Source organism: Anomalospiza imberbis, chromosome 23 (genome assembly GCF_031753505.1).
Source record: "Anomalospiza imberbis isolate Cuckoo-Finch-1a 21T00152 chromosome 23, ASM3175350v1, whole genome shotgun sequence".
Taxonomy (NCBI): domain Eukaryota; kingdom Metazoa; phylum Chordata; class Aves; order Passeriformes; family Viduidae; genus Anomalospiza; species Anomalospiza imberbis.
Window position 1 is genome coordinate 2604754 of NC_089703.1, and position 15807 is coordinate 2620560.

Consider the following 15807-nt stretch of genomic DNA (forward strand, 5'->3'; position numbering starts at 1 on the left):
TCCCTTCCCCAGCAGCAGCAATCCCTGCTAATTGCTCAGGCCCCAGCTTGACGAAGCGTTTACAAAGCGCACTTGACTCCAGCCCGACTCGGCAAGGCAATTAAACACCCTCATAAATCCTCCTGCAGTAAATGAGCCTTAATCGGAGCTCAGGGCTCAGTCCGGCACAGGCCGAGGTTCCCTTCTCCCCTTTCCCAGCCGTGAGGGATCATGAACGCGGTGGCTGCACCGTGCTTCCCACAGTCCCCACGGCCTCTGGAGCCTTCCGGCGTCTGGCCCTGCTCTGGTGTCCCTGTCCCTTCCCCCAGCTGGGTCATTCTCTTCCAAGGGGTCTCGCTGTTCCCTGGGGCAGGAGCCAGCTGGGAATGGGCCTCGGGGTTGGTGGCAGATCCAAGGGGATGTCAGCTCTCTGCCAGGAGAAAACTACATCTCCTTTAGGTTAGAATCCCCAGCTGGAGCCTTTTCATTCTTTCTCTCAAGACTGCTTAGGGTCCCTCATGCCTCCCACAGTCCCTCCTAGTTGGAAGTTCTTCCGTGAAACTTCTACTTGTGGAATTGGAACAAATGAATCTCTCGGTGCCCAGAGCTATGAGAAGCTCTGCAGAAAGAAAATTCTGAGCACCTGCCATAGTGGAAGGTGTTCCTGCCCATGGCAAGGGGTGAAGTAGGATGAGCTCTAAACCAGGCTGGGATTTTCTGGAAATTGGTTTGGAGATGGATGGGCTCTCCAGGGAGCTGCAATGCCTTGTCAAGCCCAACCAGCTCCCCAGGCACAGGTGTCCACCACCCTAGCCCTTCCCTGTGTCCCTCTCCTATCCCTCCATGGGATCTCCCTCACCAAAATGGCAAAGCAAAGCCAGGAAACCAGTAAGAAACACACCTGAGCTCGTCTTGGCTCCTGGACAACCACCATGAGACTGTGAGAGGCTGTTTGCTTATTCCTAACCCGGCCAATAAATGATTTATTCAGTGTGTTCGTGGTGCTTTTGTTTCTCACCCTGGTGCTGTTACTCTCTCAGAGGTTACAGAGGTGGAGCAGCACATAAAGACTAACTCAGACCAAAATGTTTATTTTCCAAACAGTTTGGGACAGCCACGGACGCAGCTGGAAAGAGGCAGCAACAGGAAGGACCAAGGGCTTGTGACGCTCGTGGAGTCCAGGAACCTGGATAAGAGAGAACCTGGCCAAACAAACTGGGTCTGGCAGAGCCAGTTTTTATGTGGTGTGGGAAAACTGGGCATTAATCAGCTCCAGCAGGTGACCGATGGTTTCTAGAGAGTCTTGCTGGGGCAGCTGCTTGGTCAGGTCGAAGGCTTTCATCCCCACCTCCCGGGCCTGGAATGGGACAGAAGAAACACCCAGGAATTGTCAGGAATCTGGCTTTTCTCATGGGATAGCTAAATACCTGCTGAGACTCAGTGCAGGAGCAGCCTGGAGCAGATCCAGGCTCTCTTTCCGAGGTGACCTGTACAAGCTGCTTTACAGGAGAGCCTAAAGCTGCCAGCAGATCCCATATTTAGGATCCAGTGGTGCAGACAGGAGATTACTGACCCCAGCCCCCCGTGCTGGACATCACCTCCTGTCTAACACAGCTCCTCTGAACAATCCCAAAGCCATGTCAGGGAATAAAACCAGCTGTACTGACTCTGAACTAAATTCTTCATTTCTCTTGATAAGGAACTCAATAATTTCCCTTGGTAGCTTTTCCAGGGATTATAAAGCTTTATCTTTTTTTTTTCTCAACAAATTCAAATTTGTTTGTGTCTCCCAAACACTCCCAACTTGTGGCTTTCTATAATACAATGAAGAGACCATTAATATTTCAATACAGTATTTTTCACCACCTGTATTTTCACTCCTCAAAACCCAGGCTGAAGAAACTCAGGGTTTTGAGCTCTGATCCTGAGATCAAACAGGAGGGCCTGATTTCCAGATGGTATCTGCTCAGCACTTCCTGAAAATCAATTTTTGGTAAAGCACAGAAGTTACTAGCCACCTGAATTTTTAAGCCATAAAGACACAGGAACGCAGATTCCAAACCGGAATTACAGACCCCAATAGACTGAACCTTGAACTCAGGGGAGTCTGGCTCAAGGGAGTCTGTGAGCCCCAGGTCTTGCTCTATGTAACCCCTGAGCTCAGGTCTAAAGGCAGCTACGCTGCCAAGATAGTCCAGAAAAAGGAAGAACCCAGAAAATGTGGATAACTGCAGGATCCCCTGGCCTGGCGGAGACCAAAACACATCCCCCAGGACTGTCAGCCTTTACAGAGTGCAGGTCACAGAATCACGGAATAGTTTGGCTTGCAAGGGACTTTAAAGCTGATCTCATATCCCACAGCAGGGACATCTTCTACAAGACCAGGTTGTTCCAAGCCCCATCCAACCCGGCCTTGGACACTTCCAGGGATGGGGCAGCCACAGCTGCTCTGGGCACCCTGTGCCAGGGCCTCACCACCCTCACAGGGAAGGATTTCCTCCCACTATCCCACCGAAGCCCTTGGCTTGAGCACAATGAGGCACTCTGCTCTTGGTGACCAGCGCTGTGGGCTCAGGAGAGGTGCTGTGGAACAAGAGGACCAGGAGATACGATGATCCCCAGAGCAGCTGGCCAATTCTCCTGAACCCTTTCAGACACAACCTACCTTGGCTAAATCCAGGCCCAGGTAGTGGATCATGGCCAGGGCATGCAGGACTCGGGCTGTTTCCCCAGGATGCTGCAGTGGTCCCTGCTCCCTGACCTTCAGCACCTCGCACAGCACCCGCGTTCCTTCCTCACGCTGGGCTTCAGCTGCATGGAGAAAAAATGATCCTGATGGATGGATTTGTGCAAAAGAATAGATTCAAAACTGCCCAACTGACTCTTCTAGACAGCAAAGCATTTCTACTACAAACATTAACATGGTCTGAGGGTGGGGAGGACCTGGCACAGGGTGCCCAGAGAAGCTGTGGCTGCCCCATCCCTAGAAGTGTCCAAGGGATGGGGCTTGGAGCAACCTGGGATAGTGGAAGGTGTCCCTGCCCATGCAGGGGGTGGAATTAGGTGAACTTCAAGGTCCTTCCCATCCAAACCTGGGTATCTGGGTGTCTGTGATCCCAGCTTCATGCAAATTCCATGCCCATGAACAGGACTCCTTTCATCCAGTCAGTGCTTGTGTTGATCAGTCTTCAGAGAGGATGTGGAGTCACAAGAGCTGCTGGAAAAGACCTATTTTTCTACTCCTGTCACAACAAAGATGGTCTCCTGTAGCCCTGCCTTGGTATTCTTCCTACTCTGGGAACTCCTGGTGGAGGTAGTGCCAGGAAATGAGATTTACAGAAATGTTTCTCTTAAAATCACAGAATCCTAGACTGCTTTGGTTTGGAAGGGATCTTAAAGACCATCTCATTCCAATCCCTGGCCATGGGCAGGGACACCTTCCGCTAGACCAGGATGCTCCAAGCCCTGTCCAACCTGACCTTGAACATTTCAGGGAGAGAATTTTTTATTTCCTTTCCTGACGATGTCCTTGTTAGCACAGATGGTAGAAAGGAGCCAAGAACCAGAGTCCGGTCTGGTTTCAGGGAAGCCTGAGGTAGTACCAGGGGCACACTGATGTTTTCTGCACCTTTATGTGCCTGTGAGAGACTCCCCAGCCTTTCTCCCAAGAGTGCTCTCCTGATTAACACATCCAATTATCTGTACAGGCTATTCCATCATGACCTGCTGCTCCAGGAGGGTGAGCTGAGGTGTTACATCCATTATTAAAGGGAGACGAAGAAGCTGCAGAGAAATGTGAATGTTCAAGTATCAAATTGCACCAGGGGAGGTTTACCTGGAATATTAGGAAGAAATTTTTCATGGAAATGCATGTAAAGCATTGGAACAGGCTGCCTAGGGAGATGGTGGAGTCACCATGCCTGGAAGTGTTCAGAAAGCACATGGATGTGGTATTTGGGATGTGGGTTAGTGGTGAACAGGACAGTGCTGGAGGAATGGCTGGACTTGATGATTTTAAAGGTCCTTTCTAACCCGAATTATTCCATGAGTCCATGAATCAAATTTTGCTTTGCTCCAGTCAGTGCCAAGGGAGCTGTGAAACAGAGAATGCAACCAGCAAGGGCAAAGCTGGGTTTCCATGGAACACCCTCATTCCTGAAGCGGCCTGTGGCAATCTGCCGAGCATCAAGAACACTTGGCATTGCCATTAAATTCAGCCTCTGGAAACACCATGCCAACATAATCTGTAGGGTGCAGGGACTCTTTAACCCCCCAGATCTCAAAGGTTTTGGAGCAGCTCTTACTCATCCCGTCCTCAATGCCTTCCTCCTCCTCGGAGAACGGCGATGCGTCTGCCTGGGCCTGGAGCGCTTGCTGGTGCCTGTGAAGGGAGCTCAGCAGCCAGTCATGCCAGAGGCTGCTCACCTGGCAGGAAGCATGGGAATTATTTCACTCCTGTGAATCCCTGGTATTCGGTTGTTCTCCAAACAATGTCCTTGCACGGCCCGTCCCCTCCGCGTGCCTGCGGGTCACTGAGCTGAGCTGGATGTTCCCAGAGGGATCGCACCGCTCCTTTCCCACACAGCCCCAGGTGGAATTGCTCACTTCTCCAGCTGATTAGGGATTTTCACCTAACTTGAACAAATCTAACCAAAATGTTCACCAAAAGCTAGTTGAGTTGAAGTTTGGGACAGGAATGGTGGTGGATTTTGCAGCTCCCAGCACCTTATTTCCACAAAAATTCATTTAAACAAATAAAAGTTAATTTTATTCAGTTATTAAATCAATTAGATAATTATTACTTTCCTTGCTTGATCAATCCATTTTGAAAATCTTTTATCAGTGTGACTTTTTACTGATTCCTAGTGTAAATTTTACGTGGCTTGTTTGTATCCCACTCTTCCCTGGATTTAGGAACTCCTCAGACACCCTCTGTACTGGTGGGACTCTAACCCCCGGCACAGGAAATTTGGTAGCAAAGCTGTTTTTTAACAAGGTTTGGCTGCTCAAACTGAAGACAGTTAATTAAGAATTTTGAACTGATTACAGGATTCATATCTCATGGTTTTAACTCAGATATTTATTTCTGTACAAAAAGGGTTTCTGGGACTGATCCTAACAGGCAACACTGACACTTGATATGGTCATCATCCCATTGAAAGGAAATGGAAAAAACCTTGGAAAGAGCATCAAAAAAAGCTGAGAAAAACTCAGAGGATGATTTTTGGTCTTACCGACCTCAGTATAGAGTGAGTTTGCTGTATCCATTTTATTCTGGTGGAAGAAAACATTGGCCATGTGGAAGTACCCTCCAGAGACCTCAACAGAACTTAGTCCAAACTCAGCAGTCGCCAGGTAAACCTGAAATCAATATTAAATAAAAAATAAACCCCAGAAGGTTCATGTTCATGTCAAACCTGGGAAGTTTTTCATTGTGGATTAATATTGCAAATGCTGGGGGTTTTTTACATGCAAATTATGTCTGACAGCGATTGGAAAATGTGGTACTTAAAAGCTGTTTTTTGGGAGTTATGTAAAGGAATGACATGCTAAAAACTCTGTTTGGGGGTTATCCATAGGAATGAGGCACTAACAAGCTGTATTTTGGGGGTTATCCATAGGAGTGAGGTATTAAGCTGTAATTTGGGGATTGTGTAAAGGAATAAGGTATAAAACCTCTACATTTTGTGGTTATCCATGGGAATGAGGTACTAAAGAATTGTATTTTGGGGGTTATTCATAGGATCCATAGGAATATACCTAGTTCACACAGTTTATCCATGGGAACATACTAAAAAGCTGTATTTTGGGGTTGATCCATGGGAATGCAACACCATAAATCCCCCCTGGCTGGGGCAGAGGCACCTGCTGGGTTCATTCTCTGAAGTCCAGGGCAGGTTTCCCACCTCTCCCCCTGTGCCAGCCATCTGTCCCACCTCTCCCAAAGCCCATCCTGCTGCTTTCCCAGCCCCCAGACAAGCCTGTTTATTGTAAAAAGCAGGCGAATCCAGTGGGAAGAAATGATGATGTCTAACTCTAGTTCAGAAGGCTGAATGATTTCTTTATTATAACGATGCTGCAATACATTAATATACTATATAAGGAAGATACTAAAATTATGTACTTACTTTTTCTACTTACTATATCTACTCACAACTTGTGACCTTTTCTCAAGAGTCCAGCCACAGGTGGATTGGATTGGCCATCAGGCTCAAACAATCCTCACCAGAATCTAATCAAGCAATCACCCCAGGTAAACAATTCTCTAAACACATTCCACATGGGAAAAACAAGGAGCAGAAATAGAAATTGTTTTCTCTTTCTTTCTCTCTGTGCACCTCTATGAAAAATCCTGAGAGAGAGAGAAATGTGCTTGCCACACCTGTTCTTCCCCCAGAGCCCTGGAGGAGCAGTGAAGGCCGTGTAGCATTCCAGCTATTCTGAGCTGATGTGTGACTCTCAGCAGATCCCAGACATGCAGCCAAGGTCCAGGCAGGTCCTGAACTTGCTAAGAGTTAAAGACTTCTTACGTGGTGCCCTTTCAGGCACCACATTTAGGGAATCTTAAAAAAAAAAAAAAAAAAGAAAAAAAAAAAGGCGGGGGGAAGGATTTTGGAAATCTCCAAAGACTTTTGGGAGATTCCTTTGTGGAATTCTAGACTAAGCAGAGACATGGTTGTGTGTTATAATAGAAAGGGTCTAACTCTTCTCCCTTTATGTCATCATTTACACCCACACAAAGCCACTATCAAATTCCACAGGAGTGGGTATACATCACTCAGCACTGGATAAATTTAGTCTACATGGGACAGAAATAGGATGTGTAGAAGTTCATCTGGCTTTGGAGGATCAAATGACAGGCAAAGCATCCACAGGAACACAGGTGGCAATGACCACTTCCAAAGTAACAAACTATTTTCATGGCTGAAGAGGTGGAATTGGAGAAAAATCATTGAACCAGATACTGAAATAGGGAAATAAGGCATTAATTAAATAATGGGTGTCAGAGCTGTGAAAGTATTGAGGGAAATAACAGCCAAAATGTAAATTATCTGTGGAATAAAATCAAATCCATCAGCTTGGGGCAGGAATGTCTGGGCATCTCTGCACTAAATGAAGCTGATGGAGAAATTTATAGGGGGAAGCCATAAAAGACAAGGAATGTGAGGAACATATGAGGAGTGTCTGAGGGAGGCTCAGCCTGGAGAGAAGGAGGCTCAGGGGGGACCCTCTGGCTCTGCACAACTCCCTGACAGGAAGGGACAGCCGGAGGGGTCAGGCTCTGCTCCCAGGGAGCAGGGACAGGAGGAGAGGGAACGGCCTCAGGCTGGGCCAGGGACGGTTTAGATTGGATATTGGGGAAAATCCTTCATGGGAAGGGTGTTCAAGTATTGGAACAGGCTGCACAGGACAGTGGTGGAATCACCATGCCTGGAGGTGTTCAAAAACATATGGATGTGGCACTTGGAGACCTGGGTTAGTGGTGGACCTGGCAGTGCTGGGGGAATGGTTTGACTTGATGATCATGGAGGGTTTTTCCAACTGTAGTGATTCCATGATTCTCTGTCACTTCACAGGAATAGGGATAACTGGCAAAACACATCTTTAGCTCACACATGGATCCACATGTGTCTCAGATCTATCCAGTTTGGGTGTCTGTGATGTGAATCCTCTCAAGATCCCAAATCTGCCTGTTGGCATTTCCATATTGATCTGGGAGGAGAGAGGGAATTAAAAGGGAAGTGTTCCTTGTTCCTATATTCCAAGGGACTTACATCATTGGCCAGGTGATACAAAGCCTGGTCCAGGTTTCCTTCAGCAACAGAGAAAAGCCCCAGCCCACGGTGTAACTTAGACTGAAGAGCAGCACTGCAGTCTGGCGTTTGGAGGACGATCCACTGGGCTTGGGAGAGATATTTGGCTGCCTGTCGGAGACGGCCAGCACCTGGAATGACATGTAGGGATAACCAGGGAAATCAGGAAGATAAGGATTTTTTAATCTGGAAAGTCAGAGAATACTACTGGCTGTCCCTTTGGGGTAGCTTGATATGGAGATGCATTTTGGGAATTCCCCATTTCTTTCCCAAGTGCTTCTGAGTTACCCAGGTGTCTAAAGACTCATTTACAGACAGGTGAATGTGTAGAGAGCTCCAAAAGGAGCCAGATACCACAGAATTCCAGACTTATCTGGATTGGAGTGGACCTTCAAGCTCATCTAGTTCCAACCCCTGCCATGGGCAGGGACAACTTCCACTATCCCAGGTTGCTCCAAGCCCCATCTAACCGGGTCTTGGACACTTCCAGGGATGGGGCAGCCACAGCTGCTCTGGGCAGCCTGTGCCAGGGCCTCCCCACCCTCACAGGGAAGGATTTCTTCCCAATATCTCATCTGACCCTGCCCTCTGGCAGTGAGTGGGAAGCCATTCCCCCTTGTCCGGGCACTCCAGACCCTTGTCCAAAGTCCCTCTCCAGCTCTCTTGGAGTCCCTTTAGGCACTGAAAGGGGCTCTGAGGTCTCCCGGGAGCCTTCTCTTCTCCAGGTGACCACCCCCAGCTCTCCCAGCCTGGCTCCATGGCAGAGGATACATTGCACACAATCTCTCTGGAGCATGTGGCCTAAATAGGTTCACTCCAGGCAAGCACAGATGACTCTCACCTTATCACACTGCAATTACTCACAGTATTTTTTTCTCCCTGCTCTCACCACACCATTTACGACAACCCCTGAGCCAGCTCCGTTGTGCCAGCAGAGCATTGTGTGCGCTCCTGGAATGGCAGTGATTTACCGGGATCTCTCTTGCAGGGAGAGCAGCTCCCATGCCCTCATTTGCCATGTTTTCCAAAGCACACAATGAGAAAAAGCTCTGCTCAGGCAGAGCAAGATTTGTGAATGAACTGGGAGTTCTTTGGGTGCAATGGCCTCTGAAATGTTTGCTGGTTCCCTGAGATAAGAGCACAACTAACCACCCTCTGGAATTTAATGCTTTGGAGAGTCATCCAAGGCCATGGAGGTAAAGAATAGACTTTCACACAGCTTCTCCTGTGGGAATTGGTGTAGAGGAAGAAAACATTTCATTTGATTTCATTGATCTCCTGAGGGCTGAGAGATTAGTTTCCCCAGAGCCACAGAAAAGGGGTGTGAAGGGGGTGTGTGTGTGTGGGACGGCTCAAATCTCTGCAATGCCCTTGAGGCAGAGCAGGGCCCAGAACTGCTCCTTTCCAGATAAATGGCAAAAGGAAACCAGAAACCTGAGCCGGGAGGCCTTGCCCTTGCCAGCATTCCCATGTTGACAATGCTCACCCGTGGAGGCCTCAGCCAGGAGCAGATAAATGGGCACGAGCTGCGCGGAGCCAGAGCCGAACACTCGGGAGCTGAAGCGCAGCGCCTGCAGTGCTGCAGGAATTGCTTCCAGGGGCTTCCCTGCCCACACAAACCCCTGGGCTGTGCTCAACGCCACGGCAATGAGAGATTCCTGCAGAGAAACAGAGCAGGGGCAGAGTGAGAAAAGACAGGGAGAAAGGAAATCACAGAACCCCACTCTCCAGTTTGGGTTGGAGAAACCTTAAAGCCCATCTCATCACATCCCCTGCCGTGGGACACTTTTCACTAGACCAGGTGGTTACAGATGCACAGACTCTCTTTAAAATTGGGTTTTCAAATTATAAAGCAGCAATTGTAATGTAGTTTGTGTCTGTAATTAATAGACAGACATTAAAGCTGTCATATTAGAGCGTATTAGAGTCTGGCTCCATTCCTGCTTTGAGTAGGACCAGCTTTGGACGTCCTCACAGGTCATGTGGTGTCTTCCCGGATGAAGAATCCTTTACGCCTCCTGACAAGGTCTCATAAGGCTGCAGCAATAAAAGCTGTGAAGCACAGAAAATCATCATCACAAGACCAGAAAGGAGATTAGAGCCAGGGGCTCCGGTGTGACTCAGAGCCAGCCAAGCGCCGTGGTGCCAGCATGGCACAGCTCCAACTGCTGGAGACACGGCCAGGAGTGAGGAGAGAGCTCCTCACAGGGAATTGCAGCTTCATCCCACCTTCTCCTAGCTGGTCCTGGACTGGGATTTTGTGTGCAGACTCTGAAAACTGGTCAAAATCAGAATGTATTACACTCAGCGAATCCATCCCCAGCCGGGGTTGGTGGTGCAGCAGCTTCTGCAGTGTTTGGGTTTGTCAGAATCCATAACTTATCCTGTACTTATCCATATATAGTTGCTCCCTGCCTTTTGCTGTTCCTACCAGTCCACACCATTTGGCCTCTCCCATGTTAGCAGCAGCTGATGTAATCCCCAGCTCCACAAACAGATCTCCATCCCAATTCCTGCTCCCTGCTAGGAGCTCTGTGCCCTTACAGGGATGCCAAGGAAGAAGCACCAGGATCCTTGCAGAATGACAGAATTCCAGAAAGGTTTGGGTTGGGAGGGGGCCTTAAAGCTCATCTTTTCCACCCCCTGTCATGGAAAGGTTCACATTCCACTAGACCAGGTTTCTCAGAGCCCCATCCAGCCAGCTACTAACACTTCTCCATCAGCTTTTCCTAGCAGTGGTGCAGCAGGAAAGCTGCCTGGGAATCAGTGGTGCTGCTGGAGAGCACAGCAGTGCTACTCTGGTTTTCTCAGTGAGACACTGAGGAAACACCAGTTCACCCCTTTATCACCCTCCGCCTCCAGCTGGGGCTGAGCTGGGCAGAGACACTAATCTCAGAGCTCCTGGAGGCCAGGCATTGGCATTTTGCTGAGCTTGAGCTGCTTGGAGTGAGGCAGAGCTGTGCCATGAGTGAAGGAGCCACTCTGGAACACAGAGCTCCAGGACAGCCTGCAAGTGTTTCCTGGAGATCTTGGCTGAGGTAAAGAGAGACCTTTTTGGATAAATGAGATCACCGAAGAACACAGCCCAGAGCAACAGCCCCTGCTCCAGTGAGGAGAGCCAAGAGCCAGAAAACACAGCGCCCATTCCTGAGCTACCAGGATAGGAAAGGCAGGTTTTCCAGAGAAGCTGTAGCATCCCTGGAAATGTCCAAGGCCAGGTTGGATGGGGCTTGGAGCAGCCTGGGATAGTGGAAGGTGTCCCTGCCCTTGGCAAGGGGTGGAATGAAATGGACTTTAAGGTCTATTCCATGCCAAACCAGTTTGGGATTCTGTGAAACACAAACTGTGTCCAGGGAGCAGGTGGTGCCCAGGAGAAAACCAGCACATGCTTGGGGCAGCAGCAGGAAAAGCTGGTATTTCTCAGGCTGCTTTTTCTGTCTGTGCCAGTCTGCTGCAAGCAGTGTGTGGGCATTGCCCAAATTGGCATCTGGGAGGTGCTGGAGATTGGGATCATTCTTTTTTTACTCCTTGTCAATGGTATCATCGCTGCTTCCCATGGCCTGAAACATCTGCAGCGAGGACAAAGCTGGGGGTTGGACTCTGGCACAGCTTCCAGGAGGAGAAGGAAGGGCAGGAGGCAAGAGGAGCCCTGGAGCAGTGAATATTTCCAACCACAGTTCCAAGCCTTGGAGGATGGTTCCCGTTGGCCCTGAAGAGCCCTGGGGGAATGGTTCCCTTTGGCCCTGCCCTGGTTTCCCCCTTGCCCCTGGCCCTGCCACTTTGGGCTCTCTCCATGTGTGTTGCAATTTGAGGTTTCTCTGAAGATGCCCCCACACAGTTTTTGGGGTTTGAGGGGGCTGAGGACCCCAGCTCTGCTCCAGGTGGGAGCAGGGGGTTGGGAACATGCTCAGGGCTCAGCCTTTCCTTTATTCACTCTCAGGCAACAAAATCTATGGTGTGTCTGAAGAAATGAAGATTTCAGGAAGAGGGAAGGCTCCAGTGAGCTGGAGCTGAACCTGCAGCCAGAGCAGTGCTGGGGCTGGCTGGGCTGGATCTTTTCCCATGCCCAGGAGCTGTGGGGAGCTGACATCATGCAGGCAGGTGAGGCTCTTCTCCAAACAGAAACTTGGAGTTCTGTCGGTTTGGAGGTGCTGTCTGCAGGCACCCCCCTGGCTATGTTGACAGAAGCAGATTTCTATCAACAAAGCTTTGGAGCACAGACAAGGAATGAAACTCATAAAACCTCCTGGCTCCCAGCTCCCTGCTCCTTGAGCCACAGGGCATTTGGATGTGCCCAGGTTTCCCTGTGTCCTGACTGATGCTGGAGCTCTGTGTTTTCTAAACAAACACTGGGCAGGAGTGGGTGAAGTACAGCAGAAATGTTCAAAAAGCAGCAAACCCAAGGCAGGCTTTGGGCAGGTTTTTTCTCTAGTTATCATGAGACTGCAGAGCTTTTCCCTCCACTCCAAAGGCCTTTTTTGCATAGAATCCCAGATTGGTTTGGGTTGAAGGAAGCCTAAGGCTCATCTCATTCTGCCCCATAAGCAGGGACACCTTCCATTATCCCAGGTTGCCAAGCCCTGTCCAACCTGGCCTCAGACACTTCCAGGGATCCAGGGGCAGCCACAGCTGCAGTGGGCAACCAGTCCAGGGCCTTCCCACCCTCACAGGGAAGAATTTTTTAAGCACTTTTGTTGGATCTGGAATAGGAATGTGATGCAGCCAGTGTGACAAGGCACTAAAGAACCTCCCACACTCCCAACACCTCTGAGCCAGCCCAGGCCCAACTTGGCTGCTCCAAATCTTGCTGGACATAAAGGAACTTTCCCTCTTGCTGGGAAAGCCAGCAGGTAACTGAGGGATTTCCACTGTCTCCCTCCTTTCTTTGGAGAGAAGGAAAGCAAAGCGTCCCAGCACAGACCATTCTCAAAATCTATTTTATTTAAATAGGCTGGAGACAAAGGCCAAAGAACAGATGATGTTAGGGGTTGTTAAGGAGCTTATAAAAATCTCCACTTCAGAAAACCCCAGAGTCTTCTCTCCCTGCCTTGCCCATGGAGCCATTCACAGCCCAGGCTCCAGCTCCATACTGCTGATTGCTAACCCAGTGTGAACCCCAATAAAGAGTGACTTTCTCTCCACCAGCCCCATCTTCCTGCTGTCTAATTCCTTCACCTAATTAAACCAGCAGATTAACTTCCAGCTAATGAAGGAGCACTTCCCTCAGCTGGCAGCCACATGGCCTGTTGGAATGTATGGGGATAATTTTAGTTGCAATAAAGACAGTGATGTAATCAGTGTCAACATCAGTGTTCAATAGCAGGGGAGTTTCTTGGAACAGCTTCAAGCACTTCTGGATGCAAAATCCTGCCACACCCCCATGACACCCATTTTAACCTTCCTTGCAGGTTTTATAAAGAACAACTTAAACAGAAGCTGGAATTAAGGAAGTTTTGCATTTTCCCTTTGGGACGCACTGGCCTGACACACCTTCTGTGGACTTTGCTCAACAGTCTCACCTGGGATTTTCAGCCAGACAGGAGTTTCCAAACCAGCCTGTGATGTCACTGCCCAGTTCTTGTAAAACCAAAAGGAATCTGCTGCCTAAAGCCTGTCACGAGCTCTCACCAAGCAGGACTTTTGCCTTTGGACTTCATCTTTCTGGAAGCTCTCAAAGAAGGTGACAGCAATGAGCTGGTCCCCAAAGCTCCAGAGCTGGGCCAGAAACACCTTAGAAATAATAATTCATGTAAAATTCAAAAGATTAGGGATGTTCTCCTCAGTGGCACCATTGCATTGTTCCAAACCCACTGTGTGCTGCCCTATTATTCTGTGTCTGGGGGTTCTTACAGAGGGAAAATTTATTTCCATAGGGAGAATTTTCAGGAGCAGATGCACTTGGGCGGATTATTTTATCAACAATGTAGAACAGCAGCTCCTGCCACTCCATAAACAGAAACAGGAGTTGCAAACCACCGGGGCTGGAAAGGAGCTGCACATCTGCATGTCCCTGAGGCCTGATGGAGAAAAAAGGCTGCACTTAGTGGGAAAGGGTGTTCCAAGGTGGTTAGGAAAACAAAGGGAGGGGACTTGGTTTCTTTGCCCCTTTGCTCTGGGAAAGGGGATACCCTCCCATCAAACAGCCTGGAAGAAGCAAATCTCAGCTGGATCTCAGACTAGCCAAGGTGATGGACCAACCCACTGGCAAGGTGGGAAATCCAGGATTGCTGCTGCCTGAGGAAGCTCAGGACATGAAGCAAACACTGTGGAAAAGGCTGGAAGCTCAGGAATGAGAGAGAGGATGCTTCTACTCCCCTCATTTTTGAGGTTTTGTTTAAAAAAAACAACCCCCAAACCTCTGCAACCAAGACCCAAATCAACCAAGGAGGTGCCTTGGGAGCACCCAGAGGGAGGAATTCTAAAGGGGTGGATGCTGTGAAGGCAAAAGCCTTGCTTGGTTTTAGGCAAGAAATTCCTTTCTGTTTCATAGGGATTGGGCAGTGACAGCCAAGGCTGCTTTGGGGACTCCTGTGTGGCTGAAAATTCCAGGTGAGCCCAGTCTGCCCATGGGGTGTCCCACCATGCACAGCCAGGGCAGGGAGAAAAGCTGGAATTCCTTCCCTGGAAGCACTTTGGAGTTGTGCTTGTTCCTCCTGCACCCACCTGCCTCCTCAGCAGCTGCTCCTTGCCATGTTTTCTGTCTTTTTCGGAATGGAAACAGGGCTGGGGCCCAAGGACTGGGATGAGCAGGTGGCAGATGTGGCCGTGGATGCTGATCCAGTCGGTTCTCTGGTGGGAGACATCACTGGCAAAAGGAGGGGAGAAAGATACTGGTATTTGCTGGGATACTATGTAAAGGAAGCTTATTCCCTGCTGTCTTTCAGGACTTTCTCCACAACAATTACCCAGAGCCCATGGGCTGCCTGCAGGGTACCCAATAAATGATATTTGCAAATGTCACCATTTCACAGCACCGCCCTGCCACATCCCCACAGTTCTCTGTGTTAAAATCCTTATTTAAATCACTCCCTGAACTCCTGATACGGCTAACTTTGAACAAATCCCTGGATTACAACACTGGAAAAACAAACACCAGTTCAAACAAACCAAGCCATCCTAGGTCACTGTGGGAACAGGGAATGCTCTGGAACTCAGTGACTGCTCTGAGGGCGTGCGAGGGATGTTTGTGTGACACTCCAGAGCTCCCGGAGCTCTGCTCCCTGCCTGATGCAGGAGCTGCTGAAAGGCAGCGGGAGCATTCCAGGTGAGTGTGCCTGCTCCAGTTCCTGCTGCCCTGCTGGCTGAGCTCCAGCCTGGGCCCTCTCCAGGCTCCATCCTGGCTCTGGTCCCTGCCTCCTGAGCCCATCCCAGCCTGCTGAGCTTTGTCCCAGGTCTCATCCCTGTGTGCTGGGCTTTGTGAGGCTCCTCTGTGTGATAATCCCTGCCTCTTGCTTGTGTCCCAGACCACACCTCAGGCTTTGTCCCTGTCTCTCTGTCCTTGTTCTGGGCCTGTTCCTGCCTCCTACGTTTCATCCTGGGCCTTCTCCACGTGTCCTAAGCCGCATCCTGTGGCTGGTTCCTGCTTCCTGGGCCTCTCCCTGGGCCTCCTTCCCATGCCCTGTGACTCATCCTAGGCCTCGTGTCCGGAGCCTTTCTGTGGGACAAGCCCTGCCTCTCGCCCTGTCCCAAGTCTGTTCCTGCCTCCTCCTTCCTGAACACCGAGCCTTATCCGAAGCTTTTTGCCTGTGCCTCGAGCCTCACCCTGGAGCTAATCCCTGCCTCCCGCCCTGTCCCTGTGCCCCAGGCCTCATCCTGCCCCCACCCGGGACCTCTCACCAGTAGTAGGTGAGGCGGCAGCCGGGGCAGCGCAGCGGGGCCGCTCGGGCCCCGCACAGCTCGCAACGCGGAGGCGCGGCCATGGCCGGCCCTGAGCCCCCGGCGCGTCCGCGGTTGCCGGGGTGACACTTCCGGTGAGCGAGAGACGTCACTTCCGGCAGGCACGGCCGGCGGCGCT

General features: G+C 50.0%; 1 protein-coding gene across 1 annotated transcript; it reads right to left on the bottom strand.

Moving 5' to 3' along the window:
• Window positions 1-1050: 1050 nt before the first annotated feature.
• On the bottom strand, window positions 1051-15780 carry ZMYND12 (zinc finger MYND-type containing 12). The gene is made up of 8 exons (XM_068171797.1): window positions 15630-15780; window positions 14457-14598; window positions 9280-9451; window positions 7755-7924; window positions 5218-5340; window positions 4284-4404; window positions 2645-2790; window positions 1051-1336 (listed from the first exon to the last, which is right to left on the bottom strand). Exons 1-8 carry the CDS (start codon window positions 15710-15712, stop codon window positions 1217-1219), a joined length of 1077 nt encoding a protein of 358 aa, XP_068027898.1. The 5' UTR covers window positions 15713-15780; the 3' UTR covers window positions 1051-1216.
• Window positions 15781-15807: the final 27 nt, after the last annotated feature.

Excerpts from the sequence above, each read along its gene's own strand:
- ZMYND12 (XM_068171797.1), bottom strand. The coding sequence starts at position 15,712 with ATGGCCGCGCCTCCGCGTTGCGAGCTGTGCGGGGCCCGAGCGGCCCCG. Across the intron at positions 14,599-15,629 it reads TGCCGCCTCACCTACTACTG|TGATGTCTCCCACCAGAGAA; the intron begins GTGAGAGGTCCC and ends TCCTTTTGCCAG. Across the intron at positions 4,405-5,217 it reads CAAACTCACTCTATACTGAG|GTGAGCAGCCTCTGGCATGA; the intron begins GTCGGTAAGACC and ends GCTTCCTGCCAG.